Below are 15585 nucleotides of genomic sequence, written 5' to 3'. Positions count from 1 at the left end.
ACACACAAGTGCCAGCCACCCTCTCCTGGATGGTGCAGCTGAGGCTCAGCCCCTCCGTGCCTCAGTTTCCCACCTCCTGCCCTGCACACGACACACACAAGTGTCACCCACCATCTCCTAGATGGTGCAGCCAAGGCTCAGCCCCTCTGTGCCTCAGTTTCCCCCTCTGTCTCCAGTGGGTGTGGGAACTCTGGCACCCCAGGCCCCTCCGTGCCTCAGTTTCTCCTTCTGTTTCCAGTGGGTGTGGGGACTCTGGTGCCCCAGGCACCCTCCCTTGGGCTCTGAGCCTCGGCTCCTCCTGGGGGCGGGGAAGGAGCCTGCCCCGCCCCCACCCTGCCTTTGCCCAAAAGGAGCCCCAAGCACTGGCCTGACGTCAGGCCCTAGGAAGGCGAGGTCCGGGCTGCATGCAGATCTGAGAGCTGAGGACTCACATCTCCAGCCTGCCCGGGTGAAGCGCGGTAAGTGCCCCTGTAGGCTGGCCCCAGCCTCCCTCTCCCCAGCTCCCCTAGACAGGAGGCTCCTGAGCTGCTCCCTGCCGGGGTTCTCACTCCCAGCCAAGCAGGAGTGGGAAGGGAAGGGCAAAGAAACTGCCTCCAGATCCAGTCTGGGGAGAGCTCAGAGCAGGTCCTGCCTGACAGGGAGCCATTTCTCATATGAGAAAACGGAGACCCGAGGGAGAACGCGGCGCGAGCTGGGCCGGTTGCGTAAGGGGGAGCTGGCTGCCCACCCAATTCTGGATTTCATTCATTCACTCGTTCATCCCTCCGGTCAACACTCATCGAGCATCTGCTGGGCTCCCAGAGCTGGGTCTCGGTTTCCTCACCTGGCAAGGCAGCAGGGTTGCCCACAGGCCAGGCCAGGGACAGAGCTGGGGGACCTCAGAGGCTCTTGGCAGGCTCTGGGGCCTCAGCCACCACCACCCCGCAGCTGGAGCAGGGCCATGGTGAAGGCTTTGTAGATATGGGCTCCAACGCCATGCTCCCTCTTCAGAGTGCCCGTCCTGCCATCCCGCAGCTCAGACCCTCTGTAGCAGCCTTGGTGCTTTCTCTACCCCTTAGGGGTGGGGAAACTGAGGCCCAGGGAAGCCTTGCTTGCCAGCCCCCAATGTGGACCTGGAAGCTGGCTCCAGCCCTGGACCTTGCGAAGCTTGCAATGGGGCTGTGCTGTGAGAAGGCGGCGGGACAGGGTCCCGAGGGGGCAGCGGGCTGGGAACTGGCCAGCAGCCAGGGTGCTGGCGGGGCAGACGTGGAGCAGCTGGCGACCTTGCAGGATGGGGAGTGCACCCCACAGGAGGCTGGGCCTGTCCACTTGCCCTGTCTTCTTCCTTCAACAGCTGGCCATCCTGGGGCTCCCTCCCCTCGCCCCACAGGACTCATCCAGTCGCTGGGCTCCGGGGCGGTCTGCTGAGTGGCCGTGGGCAAGTGGCTGCCCCTCTCTGAGCCACACGGTGCGGGCCCATTAGCAAAGGCTGGAGGGCCGGGCATGGGGGTCATGCAGTTTGGACGGTTTCTGAGCAGCTCCTGGGGTCCACGGGGTGGTCTCGTTGTCTTCTTGTTAAGTAGTGTTAGCATCTGCTCTTTATAGATGAGGAAACTGAGGCTCAAAGAGATCAGAGGGGTCTTTTAAAATCATTTGCTCGGTCACTCAGCAGTGACTCAGTGACTCAGAGGGGCCGGCCAAGGCCAGGGCCCCTGAGGCACTCCAGTTCAGTGAGGGAGGCACAACGAACAGGAAAGCAGGGACGTAGGAAACTGCGCGTGGCAGGGCACTGCAAAGGGAGCCAGGCGGTGCAGGTGTGCGGGGCTGCGGGCTCGGGAGGGCCTCCCTGAGGAGGGACGTCTGGGCCCAAAGAAGCTGAAGTTGACCCCTCACCATACGTCCAGAAGCCCTCCCCACACCCCGGCGTCTCACAGAGCTCTGAACACAGACTCTCCTTCCCACCTCTGGCCTTTCACGCTCACGGTGCCCTTCCCGCTGCCAGGAGCACTGTTCCCTCTCATCCTCCCGAGGCCCGTCCCAGCCGCGACCAGTCACCTCTCACCCTACCCCGAACTGTGAGATCGGAAAGCTGGGGCCAGGGCTGCCTGGGACCCCTTTGTACCCCCAGCTATGGGGTCTAAGTCCCGGTCTGACACCTCCAAACTGCATGGGGCTGCGTGGCCTGGGGCCTCTGATTCCCTCTGCACACAGGGCTGGGCACAGCAGAAGGCGGATCCCGGGCACTGGGACAAAGGGCCAGCAGGCAGATTGAGGCCGAGCTCAGCCCCTCCTGCACCCCAGCTGGGTGAGCCCGGGCACATGACTTAGCCCCTCTGTATTAGTTTCCCACAGGCACAGTGGGGCTGGAAACGCCCACCCAGGGGCATCTGGAGGGAATCAATGAGACCCTGGGAAGGATAAGCCCAGCAGGTGCCCTTCGAATTGCGGGATCGTAGCTCTCCCCCGGGGCAGGGGCATCCAGGGCACTAGGGCGTCAGAGGGGCTCAGGGAGGGCCCTATGGGACAGTGACTGTGGGTGCCCGGAGCCTTCACCAGGTGGCACAGGCAGAGGGAACAGGCTGAGAGGATCAGGCTGAGGATCTTCGGGCGAAAGGACCAGGCTGAGGCCAGGCAGGTGTACATGACAGAATATGCCTGTCCCAGCAGATTTCAGGGGCTACTGCAGCTACAGCTTTCCCAGCTAGAGGTGAGCAATGAACCTGGTGATGGGGAGGCAGGGAGGGGCCGGCAGGTGACATGCAGTACCTCCAACTGGCCACGCCCCTGCCAGAGACACTGGTGTTTCAAAGCCACGGTCTCAGCAAAAGGGTTCTCAGCTGGTGGAACTGAGGCAGAGTCAGGCCAGATGGGGCCCACGTGTCCTTCCCCACAGAGCTCAGTCCGTGACCACCAGCGACATCTCTCTCTGCACGGGGGTGGAGGGAGCCCTGGCCTGTGGGTGTGGGGGCTGGGGAGAAAGACTTAGCTTCTGGCCAGGGCCACCTGGGACCTGCTAGGTGACCTGGGGTGAGTCTGACCCCATTTGGAGAGCTCAGCAAGCACCCACCCGCCTCTGGGCAGAAGAAACAGAGGCTCAGACTTTGTCAAAAACAGTAGGTGATATTCAAAAGCAGATGCCGCGAAACCAAGAATAATCATAAAAATAAACAGGCAGACAGTTCCCCCAGTCATGGCTATTTTAGCCTTGGAAGGCCATGAGGGCCACCCCATCTGGGGTGCAGACTCAAGCACACACAGACCCGAGGGCACACATGCGGCCTCAGGGCCTCGAGAATCCCCTTGGGCACAAACTCCTGGTCCAGAGATGCCTAATCCAGCCCCTCTGCTCCCCAGCCTGTGCCGCGCTCCACTCCGGCCTGCGCTGGGACCTGCCAGCGGACCTGGGTCTGATTCCCAGCCCCACCAGCTCCATGCTGGGTAACCAAGAGGACACCACTCACCCCTCTGAGCCTCCGGTTCCTCATCTGTAACAGCTGGGACTGCTGTGTGGATGCTCAGAGCCCCTCTGTGGGGAAAAGCTGGGCCCATCCTCCACACCTCCACAGGCAGCACACAGGGTCCTGATCCAGACCCCCAGGCAGGCTCAACAGTCACCCTGGGCCACCTGCTGCCCTGGGGCCGGGGCCACTCTGCTGCCTGGTCTCACATGTGGCAGGACAGAGGCAGACAGGCTGCCGGGCGGCCAAGAGAGAACTCCAGGTTGGGGGGTGGGTTTGAGAGGAGCCCAGGGAAGTAAGGACACAGCCCTCCCCACCCACCTGCCAAGGAGGGAGGCTGACATGACCCTGGTGCCCCCCTGGAGACCTCTGGGTAGGTGCCAGCACCCCAAGTCCGGGAATCTGGCCTTCCATGGCCTGGTGCCCAGCAGAAATTCAACAAGCTGTGGGTGGGGGCAGGGAGGCAGCAGCCCCCATCAGTGCTCTGGGCACGGAGTAGTGGCGTGGCCATTGGGATGTATGGAGCAGGAATCCCCGGGGAGGGGACAAGGTCAGATAACTTCCATGCTCAATGCTCATTCCCACCCCTTGGAAGGTTCCAGGACCGTGAGCTTCACAAAGGCTCTGAGAAGTCCTGTGCTGAGCACCCGTGTTGGCCCTGGCCTCTCCCCCCCTGTGAGCAGGCTGGTCCAGACAGGACCCCATCCAGGAGCCAAAACCAGGAGCCTCCAGTGCTCTGATATCACACATCTCCCATGTTGGGGGTATCTGTGGTGTTTCTCACTTAGTCCAGACACCCTGCCTGATTGCATTCATTCATTCAACAAATATGGCTCCCAAAGTCCCAGGTGAGGGAACTGGGGCTCCCAGTGACGAAATGATTTGCCCGAGGCCTCGAAGGTGGCGGGTGGTAGAACTGGCTTGCGAACCAAAGACCATTGCCATCAAGAGTGGTGATGGGACCAGGTGCAATAGCTCACGCCTGTAATCCCAGCACTTTGGGAGGCCAATGTGGGTAGATCGTTTGAGACTAGCCTGGCCAACATGGTGAAACCCCATCTCTACCAAAAATACAGAAATTAGCCAGGTGTGGCGTGGGCACCTGTCATCCCAGCTATTCCGGAGGCTGAGGCATGAGAATCACTTGAACCCAGGAAATGGAGGTCGCAGTGAGCAGAGATTTCACCACTGCACTCTGTCTCCAAAAACAAAGCAAAAAAAAAGGAAAAAGAAAGATAAAGCAAGCAAGAAAGAATGGTGATGGGAGATAGAGGGTGGGAAGGAATGTAAGTGTGGACACAATGGTCAGAGTGATTGGGACGGGCTTCCTGGAGGAGGTGTCAGCCTTGCTCGGCCGGGAGGACTTGTGGGTAGTGAGGATGGGGCTGGGAGTGGAACCCAGTTCCCGACCAGTACCAAGATACTAGGTAGGTAGGTTTCAGAGGGGGCCAGGCCAGGTGGCATTCACCCTGAATGCCAGGGTGAGAAACCAGGCCACACCTTGCCAGCCTTGATGGGGCTTTCTCAGGGCGTTCATGCAGCCGAAGGGGAAGACGGGTGCCGCTCTCTGCCAGGCCAATCTGGGTGCTGGGCTGGTGGAACAGATGGGAGCCCTGCCCCCACCCACAGCCCTGCCTTGAGGTGCTCAGAGTCCTGTGGGGAAGCCTGCAGCACACAGCAGCACTACAGGATGAGTCCCAGGCTTGAGGAAGCGCAGGGTGCCCTGGGAGGATGCACCAGGGAGAGGCAGCCCAGGGAGGAAGAAGAAGGCTTCCTTAAGGAGGCAAGTCCAGGGGGAAGGCCTAAAAATGGGCACGAATAAGCCGAAAGGGAGAGAGCAGGAACAGCTTGGGGACGGGCCCGGAGGGCGCGTGGAATGTTTAGGCCCTGCTAGCAGATTCCCCTGCAGAAGCATCAGTCAGGTGCAGTGACTGGAGAGGCGCGTCCCCAGCCCTGCCCAGCAGTCTAGGCCTCAGGCCCCTCCCAGGGAGAACCCCCGAGCCAGCGACAGTCCCACCTTGGAAGGCTGTTTTGCGATGTGATACCTATGGGGAGGGCATGACGGGCATCCTCCTTCACCCTCTGCCCCCTCCCCTGGAGGAGTCAGCAAAGCCTTGAAAGGCTGGGGCTCTCAGCGGTGTGCCCACCTGGAGGGGTGGGGGCTCTAAGGGTCTGCCCACCTCAAGGGGTGGGCCAGAAACAGAAAAGAAAGAGATGCCGCAGCGCACCTGCCCCTGCCCCACCACACCTGCAGCTGGTGCTCCGTCTCAGCCAAGGACCAAGACAGCCCTGCAGGGCAGCGTGTCCGGCCATTCCTCCTTCACAGGAGGAGAGACTGAGGCTCAGAGAGAACCCACCCAGGTCAGAGCCCTCCCTCCGTGCTGGCAGGGGCAGTGAGTAGTGCAGGAGCTGGACCTGGTCTAGGCTGCTCGCCCACTCGCCCTCTGAGTCCCCTGCTGGCAGCTTGTCCCATCATTTCATCACTTCCTGTGCCTGAACCCCTACTCTGGGCTGGCACGTCAGGACAGGAACCCCCAAGGGAGATTCTATTTTGCCCACTCTACAGATGAGGAAACTGAGGCTCAGAGACTGTAAGGCCACATAGTCCCTTCAGAGATGGAGCCAGGCTTTGGCAGGGCCATCCAGGCCAGAGCTGGGGCTCCATGGCCACACTCCAGGTCCCCACCCTGCTGGGTCTCCACTCACTGACTCTCAGCCCTGGAGAGCAGGCCCTTGTTCCCTCTGTTCTGTCCCCAGGGAAGTACTTACGTATGGGTAGGGAGCACAGCAGGCCTGGGCCAGTGGGGAAGAGAAACCTCCCAGCCCTGGCACAGCCTCCAGGCCCTGAGCCCCAGTACCAGGGCAGCACGGTCAGGACATGGTGCCAGCCCCTGCCTACGGGGCTCTGGCCAGTTGGCCCCAGCCATGGAGTCTGCTGTCTCAGACAGGCCCAGGGTACCTGCCAGGAAAGAGGGAAGAGACAGGGCCATCTCCCCGACACCCGGGTTTGGCTTGAGGACAGGGCCCTGCCGCCCCTCTCTGGCTGGCTCTGAGGGTAAGACCATGCCTCTCCCCTCAGTCCAGGCTCCCAGGGTGAGGCAGAGCTGTGGAAGGCACAAGTGACCCCATTTAGCAGATGAGGACGGTCAGGCTCACTGACCAGGCCCAGGTCTCAGCTGAGGCAGTGGCAGAGCTGGACTCAAACCTGGGTCTCTGTGCTGGTGACTGCTCGTCATTCGGGCCCTCCAGAAAGCAGAGTCTGTGCCTCTTCTGCAGGCAGAGCCAGGCAGTCCCGGGAGGGGCAGAACTTTCTCCTTTCCCCAGTCGCTCGCCAGGGGGCCACTTCCATGGGCCCGTGAAGGGTCTGGAGTCCCCGCCTGCGTTCCTCCTCCTTCTGAACAAAGAGGGTGGTGAGTGGGAGCCCAAGAGAGGACCCTTAATAATCAAATCAGGACATCCGTCACTGTGGGAGGTGGGTGGGGACTGACAATATGGAGACAGAGACAGCCAGACGAAGCTGGGAGAGAAGGGCAGAGACAGGGACAGAAGGTCTGGGCCAAGGGCCCAGGTCATGGCTGGGATCAGGGCTCAGAGTGCCACAGGAATCAACGCCCATTGTGCTATTAGGATTGGGGTCAGTGTGTGACCAGGGTCAAGCTCAGAGTGGGACAGGGATCGAGGTTCATCACCTTACTGGGATCATGGCTCAGTGTGTCACCAAGATGAGGGCTCAGCTTTGTTTGAGATCAGGGTCAGACCCTTAATGTTGGGAATCAGCGCATGCTTTACTAGCTCCCTCCCCTCACCGTTGTGGCCTCTGGGGTGTCCGGCACATTCTACCCATCTCCCCAGCTCCAGAGGCCGCAGAGCCCCCACATCCCTAGCCAGGACCCCAACACCTCAGCGTTGTTGGTGAGCCTGCTGGGCTGGCCCTGGGGAGTTTTCTGGGAGGGCAGAATCCCCGGGGGCCAGCGTCACCCTGGGACTCGCTCCCAGAGGAAACGTTCGGTGTTGTTTACGATTTCTCTCTAATTGGGACACTAATATAGGCCCCGTACAGACAAATTGGAAAAGCAAAAGGCACACAGAAAGGAATCCCAAAATAGTTTTTTGGCCCTGCAGTCCCTCAGTCCAGCTGCGGAGCGTCCTGGACCTTTTCTGACAGTGTCTCATCCACAGCAGAGGAGGGACCCATCTCCTTCCGGGTACCTTCTGGGGCTCCTGAAGCCCACAGCCCCGAGACGCCAGGTTCCCAGCCCCCATGTGCCCTCCCCTCCCCTGGCTGCCTGCTGTGCCCCAAACCCCCTGTCTCTGGTGGCCCACCAGGGCTGAGGGAGGACTGATCTATTCATCCAACAAATGCACCCATCAATGCCCGCGTGTCAGGGCCTGGAGATAGAGAGCTCGCTTGCAGTCGGGGGGAGCTGGGAGCTGAGCCTGGACCCTTGTGTGGTGGGGGTGGCAGGAGGGGCTGGACACAGGCCTGGGCAGCACTTGACTCCTCCACCCAGGGAGGTAGCACGCACCCAGGGCTGGGGTCCCAGAGGCAGAGGGCATGCTGGGTGACCTCATGCAGGCACTGACCTCTCTCACCCTGAGGAAGAAGGTGGCCACTGACTGGAGGTGGAGCAAGAGTTCCTTGCTGCCCTGAGCCAGGCCAGGGGCTGTTTGAAGTCAGGGCTCATTGTTCCCCAGGGGTGGGACGGGGCCACACACTGGTCGGAGGGAGTGGCCGGGCGCAGCGTGTTTACAGCAGGCAGCCACCAGGAAGGGAAGGGGCAAGGGTCCTCCCTTCTCCAGCAGGTGGGGGAAGGGCGCTGTGCAGAAGAAACAGCCCACGAGCCTCCCCACCCTGCCTTACCCCAAAGGCTTCTCCTTTCTCCTGAAAAAGCCAGAAATGCCCTTATTTGGAGGGTCAGCCCAGCTCCAGGGTGGGGGTAGGGCCGTTAACCCTTCATTTATAAATAGAGGGATAAATCACTGCCGAGTTAAACACGCCAGGGCAGGAACATAAACAGAGTGGGTGGCTCCGGCACAGCCCCTCGCCTGCTCCCCACCCCGGCCCCCCTGCCCAGGCCAGACGGGAGCTTGGTGTTTATTTGACTCACACCCTGGCTCCAGGCTTCAGCCCCAGCCAGCCACCCCACAGGGGCCTCTGTCTCCTTTTCTGTGGGTTGGGGGGATTATAGAGGTGCCTGCCTCTCAGGGACAGTAGGAGCCTGGGGTGCCCAGTGGGACTGGACCTTGGCTCCCATCCAGCCCCACTGGACAGTCTAGTTCCCTTTGTGAAAGCCCCTCATGAGGACCCCTGTCCAGGGCATTGACCTGACGCTGGCCGGGGAGGAGGGGAGAACAGATGGGTGGTCCCGGAGGATGGGGGCCATGACGGTGGGTGTGGGGACAGGGGAGTGGGCAGGGCAGTCAGAGGTCCCCACCACCAGCAAGGCTCTGGCCCAGCAGAACTGGCTCCTCGGCCACCAACTCTGCTGGTGCTGCTGTGCTGACCCGCTTGCTTCATCACCCCATCAGCAACGCCATCACAGTCATATAGATGAGGAAGCAGGTAGAGAGGCTACATGGCCTACCTGAGCACTTACACTAGTCAGTGGCACAGCTGGGGCTGGAGCCAGGCCCTGGAACTGCACCCTGGAGCCCCGTGGTCGTGCCCTTATCAGCTCTCCATCCTGAGGACAGCCCTGCACTGCACATGTTTCCACCTCCTGCTCCTGCCAGGACGGTCGCAGAAACCTCCACATTTTGTCAAGGCTCCATGCTGGCCAGTGCCAGGGCTGGAATTTGAACCCGTGTCTGAATCTGAAAGCCTGTGCCTTTTCTGCTGACGTCCGAGGCTCCCTCTGGGTAGAGCCAAGGGAGCAGGCATTTGAGGCCCCGGGCCAGGCGAGGGCGTGGAGGTGGGGGCTGCTGGGCGTGCAGGGGCAGATGGGCTGGCTGAGTTCCGGGCCTCAGGGCAGGGCTTAAGGCCAGGCTGGCGCCTGAGGTGACCTGGTCTCCTTGCTTCCAGGCCTGGGGTGTGCAGGCTGCCGTCATGCCCTCTGTGTCTCCAGTGGGGCCCTCGGCCAGGACAGTCCCCAATGCCACCGCAGTGACAACAGTGTGGACCAATGCCAGCGGGCTGGAGGTACCCCTGTTCCACCTGTTTGCCCGGCTGGACGAGGAGCTGCATGGCACCTTTCCAGGCCTGTGGCTGGCGCTGATGGCAGTGCACGGAGCCATCTTCCTGGTGGGGCTGGTGCTCAACGGGCTGGCGCTGTACGTCTTCTGCTGCCGCACCCAGGCCAAGACACCATCAGTCATCTACACCATCAACCTGGTGGTGACCGATCTGCTGGTGGGGCTGTCCCTGCCCACGCGCTTCGCTGTGTACTACGGCGCCAGGGGCTGCCTGCACTGCGCCTTCCCCCACGTCCTCGGTTACTTCCTCAACATGCACTGCTCCATCCTCTTCCTCACCTGCATCTGTGTGGACCGCTACCTGGCCATCGTGCGGCCTGAAGGCTCCCGCCGCTGCCGCCAGCCTGCCTGTGCCAGGGCTGTGTGTGCCTTTGTGTGGCTGGCCGCCGGTGCTGTGACCCTGTCAGTGCTGGGCATGACGGGCGCCCGGCCCTGCTGCCGTGTCTTCGCGCTGACTGTCCTGGAGTTCCTTCTGCCCCTGCTGGTCATCAGCGTGTTCACCGGCCGTATCATGTGTGCACTGTCGCGGCCAGGTCTTCTCCGCCAGGGCCGCCAGCGCCGCGTGCGCGCCATGCAGCTTTTGCTCACAGTGCTCATCATCTTTCTCGTCTGCTTCACGCCCTTCCATGCCCGCCAGGTGGCCGTGGCGCTGTGGCCCGACATGCCACACCACGCGAGCCTCGTGGTCTACCATGTGGCCGTGACCCTCAGCAGCCTCAACAGCTGCATGGACCCCATCGTCTACTGCTTCGTCACCAGTGGCTTCCAGGCCACCGTCCGCGGCCTCTTCGGCCAGCACAGAGGAGAGTGTGAGCCCAGCAGCGGTGATGTGGTCAGCATGCACAGGAGCTCCAAGGGCTCGGGTCGTCATCACATCCTCAGTGCTGGCCCTCACGCCCTCACCCAGGCCCTGGCTAATGGGCCCGAGGCTTAGTCAGCAGGGCTCATGCCAGGGGCTAAAGGTCGGGGCTATCTGGGCATGCCAGCCTGGACACGCACCATGCCAGGGGTGGCAATCGGTTTCATCTCGATTGATTGGTGATGGCTACCCAGAGCACTGCATTGAGTCTAAGGCCACTGTGCTGTGGTTGATTAGCAATGTCTGCCACTGGCTCCAGATGGGATGTGGCGGCCTGAATGCCAGTGATTTGCTGTTCCTGGGGTATCGCGCGTCCACTGAAAACTCACAGGGGTAGCCAGGAGCTGCTCCTCACTTTGGCCAGTTTGTCTCCAGAAGGAGTTCCTCAGAAAAAAAGGCAAAGTGGATTCCATTGATTGGAAGGATGAGCTGAAAAAGAAAAAAGAAAAAAGGACAAAGATTATTTAGGTACTCGGAATTCCCAAGAGAGTTAACAACAACAATGCTCCCTCCAACACCCACACAGGAGGAAAGACAAGGACAGAAAGCAAAGGCCAGGGAGCATTAATGTTGCATTAATGGAGGTGCGGGGGGGGGTGCATGTCTCTGCAAGACCCCCCCCCACAACCTGAGGCCTCCGTGAATTGCACGATAGAACAGCAGACACCCACAGGCCGCTCTGCTGTGAGCAAGCACTTTGATATCTGGGTTGACACTTGAACCCACAACAACCCACAAAGAACAGACGATTTTTCATCCATTTCTTGGTGCTGGAGGGGTCAAGTGACGCACACAGGGGCCACAGCTGGGAAATGGCAGGGTCAGAATGAAAACCAGCCCCACCTCCTCCAGTGCCCTTGCATCTCCTTCCACAGAGACTGCACCATCTTCCCAAAGCCCTCACTCTAGGAATAGCCTCAGAGCGGCCCACCTGCTGCCCCAGGCAGACGGCAGTGCTCACTGTCCCGTCCTATGGATAAGAAAACCAAGAACGAAGTCACACAGCCACGAACCCAGGCATGCCGGGTCGCAGCCACCATCTCCCCATGCAAAGAGCCATTTTTCTCCCCTCCGGGGGCAGAGAGGTCGTGACCAGCTGCTCTGGCCCAGCTCACTATGCGTCCCCATGCCTTCACTAGGGAGGGAGCTTTTCTCTGGCTGGGGCCTCTGGTCATCTCCTCGGAGCTGGACTCCAGGATTGCCTCCCATGTGCCTTCTGCCGAGTGTCCAAGTTCCCAGCCCTTTCGGGACTGGTGTATGGGGAAGGGGGCCTGTGGCGACGGAGAGGAGTGTGGGGCGTCCCTGGCACTTCCAGCTCCGAGGCCCTGCCATCATACCTGGCCATAGCCACTAAAGCAGGTGAGATGGGCTCGGGTCCCCAGGCCAGGCCTTTGGCTACAGAGAAGTCCTACACACTCAGGGTGACCGTGTGTGTCACCCTGGCCTGTGTGGCCTGTGTGGCTGCGAGCAGGAGGGGGAGGAGGAGGAAAAGACTGGGGCTCCCCGACTCAGCTCGGGGCAGAGTCTCCTATCCCCAGTTTAGGGTCCTGGACTTTATATCCCGTGTTACAAATGAGGAAACTGAGGCTCAGAGGGAGAAAGGGGCTTGCCAAGGTCATAGAGTGAGTGTCTGAGTCATCCAAGGCCAGTACTGTCCTCACCAACCCCAACTGTGGCCACGTGGGGCAGCTGGGGTGGGGGGTGCTGGCCCAGAGGAGGCAGAGGCGTGCCCAGCAAGGTGGTGGAACTGGGAGTGCTGCCAGGGCTGCTTCCTTCCTGGGTCCGGATGCCCGAGAAACAGTGGGTATCGCCATGGCCACCAGCATTCTTGACACTTACCAGGCACCAGGCACAATTCTGGAACCTTCCTCCAGCCCCTAGCTCTCTGGCGTTGTTAAGAAAGAGGCTGTGGCTTACTAGGGACGCAGGGTTCCACAAGGCAGAGGAGTCCAGAAAGGAGGCGGCTGGGGGACGGGGCTGTGCGTGCAGAAAAACCCCACTGACCCCAGGGGCAACCTTCAGGGCGGCTTTCAGGCAAGCAGGCACCACAGCGAGCGAGCCGCCATTCCCAGGGCTGCGAGTCGGCACCTACGTGGTCACGCACCTAGAGCTGAGGAGCAAGTGGTCAGGGCTCAGGTGTCCTGCTCAGCCCAAGCCCGGCTGCGGGCGTCCCTTCCAGGCTTATGTGGCCCAGCAGTCCCTGAATGGTCTTGCTCCTCTGGGACCCCCCCACCCACGCTCACAAGTCATCCAGGGCCAGGGACTCTAGACTCCACTCCTCCAGGGGCTGTAGGTTCTCCTGCTCCATCTTAGGGGTTGCCCAAAGCCCCAGACACTACCTGCCGGCTCCCACTCCTGCCCTTCAAGCAAGCTCTGCACGTGGCCTGGGGTATGACACCCCTCTGCCCTTGGTCCCACACTGGACTGTGAAGATCCCTCCAGGCCGGGGCCGCAAGGAGGCAGGGGGCAGCGGGAAGGGGTGCTCAGGCGAGGGGGAATGGCCTGGGCAAAGGTGAGGCCGAGCGCCGCCTCGCTGGGGCCAGTGAAGGGCCTTCCATGCAGCTTCCCGGCCCCCTCCCCCCGCCAGTGTTTCCGGCCCCTCCTCCTCCAGTGTTCCCTGTCCCTTGGGCCTTCAGCTTCCCCGTCAGTGCCCCCCAACCTGGCTCCATTCCTGGTTGTCACTCTAATTCATGCTGAAGAGTGAATGGCTGACACTCGAGGATTGCTGTGCTCAAAGAGGCAGGGCTTGCAATTTTTCTGGAACAATCCCTTTCTTCAGCAGGAGGGCTCTCTAAGGCAGGTGAGCCAGGTCCCCCCCTTTGTCCCCGTGTCTGAAATCCCATCATTCAACTTGGGCTCCTCGGGCCTTAGAGGCTTCTCAGACTGCAAGAGGCCAGGAGGGGAAGGACCTCCTGGCCGAAGCAGTCACGTCCACTACCACTCCTGCTGGAGAGGCCGGGCCGCCTGTTTTCTGTGGCCAGGAACACAGGCTTGGGGCCCATCCTCAGACCTCTGAGAACTGCCTGCCAGCCCCCCATGTAGAACCCTTGATAGGCAAGCCTCAATTTCTCCATACCCTACTCCTCTTTCTCCTCTCTTCAGCCTTATAGCTGGAGGGCAGGGGGCTGAGGGAGGGGGGCACCCCAATGCCCTGGACTGCCCCACAGCTTCCCCAGCCGCTTGCTTTCTCCTCCTGATGGCTGGCTTCTTCCCACTTCAGCCTCCTTTGTGCCCTCCTCTGAGCCCCAGGAGCTTCAAAAGTCAGACCAAGACTGTCCTTGGTCCCACAGGGGCAGAGGTGAGATCTGTGCGCGCCCCCTCTCCACACTTTCCTGGGGACAGAGCGTGAGATCTTTGCGCCCCCTCCCCACGATCCCCCTTTCCGGATTTTCAAAACACCCCAGTGACGTGAAATGGTGTGTGTATTTATATCGGACATCAACAGTCTCCTTCACGAGATGTCCTTGTCCGGAATTAAAGCTGTTTATTCTATTCTTGCCCACGACTCTGCTCCTGCGCTGGTGGGGGGCATGGAGCTGGCGGAGGGTATGGAGCAGGTGGCGGCCCTACACACGCTCCAACTCCGTGTCCTGCGGACCAGCAGGGCTCCACAGGGAGGCAGTGACCGTGGTTGTGTGGTTCTGTCATCCCTGCTGGGAGGCAGATTTAGGAGCCTTGAGCTCCCCCAAGCTGTGATGGGCAGTGGATGGAGGGGGCACAAGTGGCCGACTTGCCAGCAGGGTATGGGCACAGCAGCTTGGGTGGGGGTTGGCATGGACCAGCAGAACAAGGGGGCTCCGTCCCTGATCCCAACCCTGCCTACCCAGGGCAAGGACGTGGCGGTGGGTGAGGCAGCCAGACCACCCACAGCCACTGAGTCTCCTATCGTATCAGCAGAGATACGGCCTAGGAGAGGGAGCAGATGGGTTGGCTGTTCCAACACCCCAGGGAGAGGGAGGACTGGCCTTCTTGTGGGCCTACTAAGTGGCGCTGAGTGGCCCCTTCTCTGAACCTGGGAAGGTGGAATGACCACCTCCATTCCTAGAGGAGAAACTTAGGCTTTGGGGGTGGCCAGGGAGGGGGCTCAAACCAGGGCCCCTGGGTGCCCAGTTCTTGGTCTCTGGTCTGGCGCAGCGGAGCTCCGGGTGGGGAGGCGCTATCTGGGGGCTCATCACTCCCACGGTCTGGCACCCGCGGCGGCCGGAGGCGTCTGGAGGTAAATATTAGGGTCTGTTTAGATTAAGCTCCATTAATAGCAGGAAATGTCGCCTGGGTGCCTGCCCCAGCTTCCTGGGGGCCTGAAGGCATGGGGCGGGGTGGGGGTGCACTGTCTGAGCTGGACACCCCTCCGTGTGCCCTATTGGAGCTGGACACCCCCTATCTCCACCCCTCCACTCCCTGCTTGCCGCCTCACTTAGCGGCTCCGATTCCAGCCTCCCTGCCTCTTCACACACAGCCCTTCCTCTCTCCTTCAGGGCCTCCGCAGCCCAGCGCTCTGTGTTCCCCACCCCATCCCCTCTTGGGGTAAGGCCTCATGGGATGAGAGGCGACCCATGGGGCCACATTTGTCTACCCTCCGGAGCTGGGCCCCCGCCTGAAGGGGTCTGTGCGCCCAATTTACAGAAGAGAAAACCGAGGCTCAGAGATATCATGGGACCAACCCAACGTTCCCAGGCACCACCTCAAAAAGGAGCTGGAATTCCCCTCCCAGCCCTGCCTGACTCCAGGGTCAAGGCCACCCCTACCTCCTGACCCCCTATCAGGAGTCACAGAAAGCTGTGAGCCCGGGAGAGGGGCAGTCAAGCTCAGCATCTGCGGAAGGTCTCTGACTGTGGTGGGGCGGGCCCAGGTGCAGGAGGGAGCAGAGGGATGAGTAGGAAAGGCGGAGGGCAGAGAGGGGCCCAGGGGTGGGGCTGCGGTTGGAGGGCCAGGACAGGCCTGGGGAAGTGGCTCCGCCCATGAGACCACAGTCTCCTGCTCCCAGGCCTGTCCCCTGCCATTCCCTCCCCCTGGATGGTCCCTCACCCCATCTCCTCGGACCACCTGCTCTGTGACTCCTGGCCCTCGCCCCACTGGCCCAGCAGCCTCTGCTTATCC

At 61.3% G+C, this 15585-nt stretch overlaps 1 protein-coding gene across 1 annotated transcript; it reads left to right on the top strand.

Annotated features, from left to right (window-relative positions):
- The first annotated feature begins 372 nt into the window (after nucleotides 1–372).
- GPR20 (G protein-coupled receptor 20) lies at nucleotides 373–10939 on the top strand. The gene is made up of 2 exons (XM_023228161.3): nucleotides 373–458; nucleotides 9460–10939. Exon 2 carries the CDS (start codon nucleotides 9484–9486, stop codon nucleotides 10561–10563), a length of 1080 nt encoding a protein of 359 aa, XP_023083929.1. The 5' UTR covers nucleotides 373–458; nucleotides 9460–9483; the 3' UTR covers nucleotides 10564–10939.
- Nucleotides 10940–15585: the final 4646 nt, after the last annotated feature.

Source organism: Piliocolobus tephrosceles, chromosome 7, assembly GCF_002776525.5.
Source record: "Piliocolobus tephrosceles isolate RC106 chromosome 7, ASM277652v3, whole genome shotgun sequence".
NCBI classification, from domain to species: domain Eukaryota; kingdom Metazoa; phylum Chordata; class Mammalia; order Primates; family Cercopithecidae; genus Piliocolobus; species Piliocolobus tephrosceles.
Note: the sequence above shows the minus strand (reverse complement) of the source record. Positions and strands in the feature narration are given on the sequence as shown.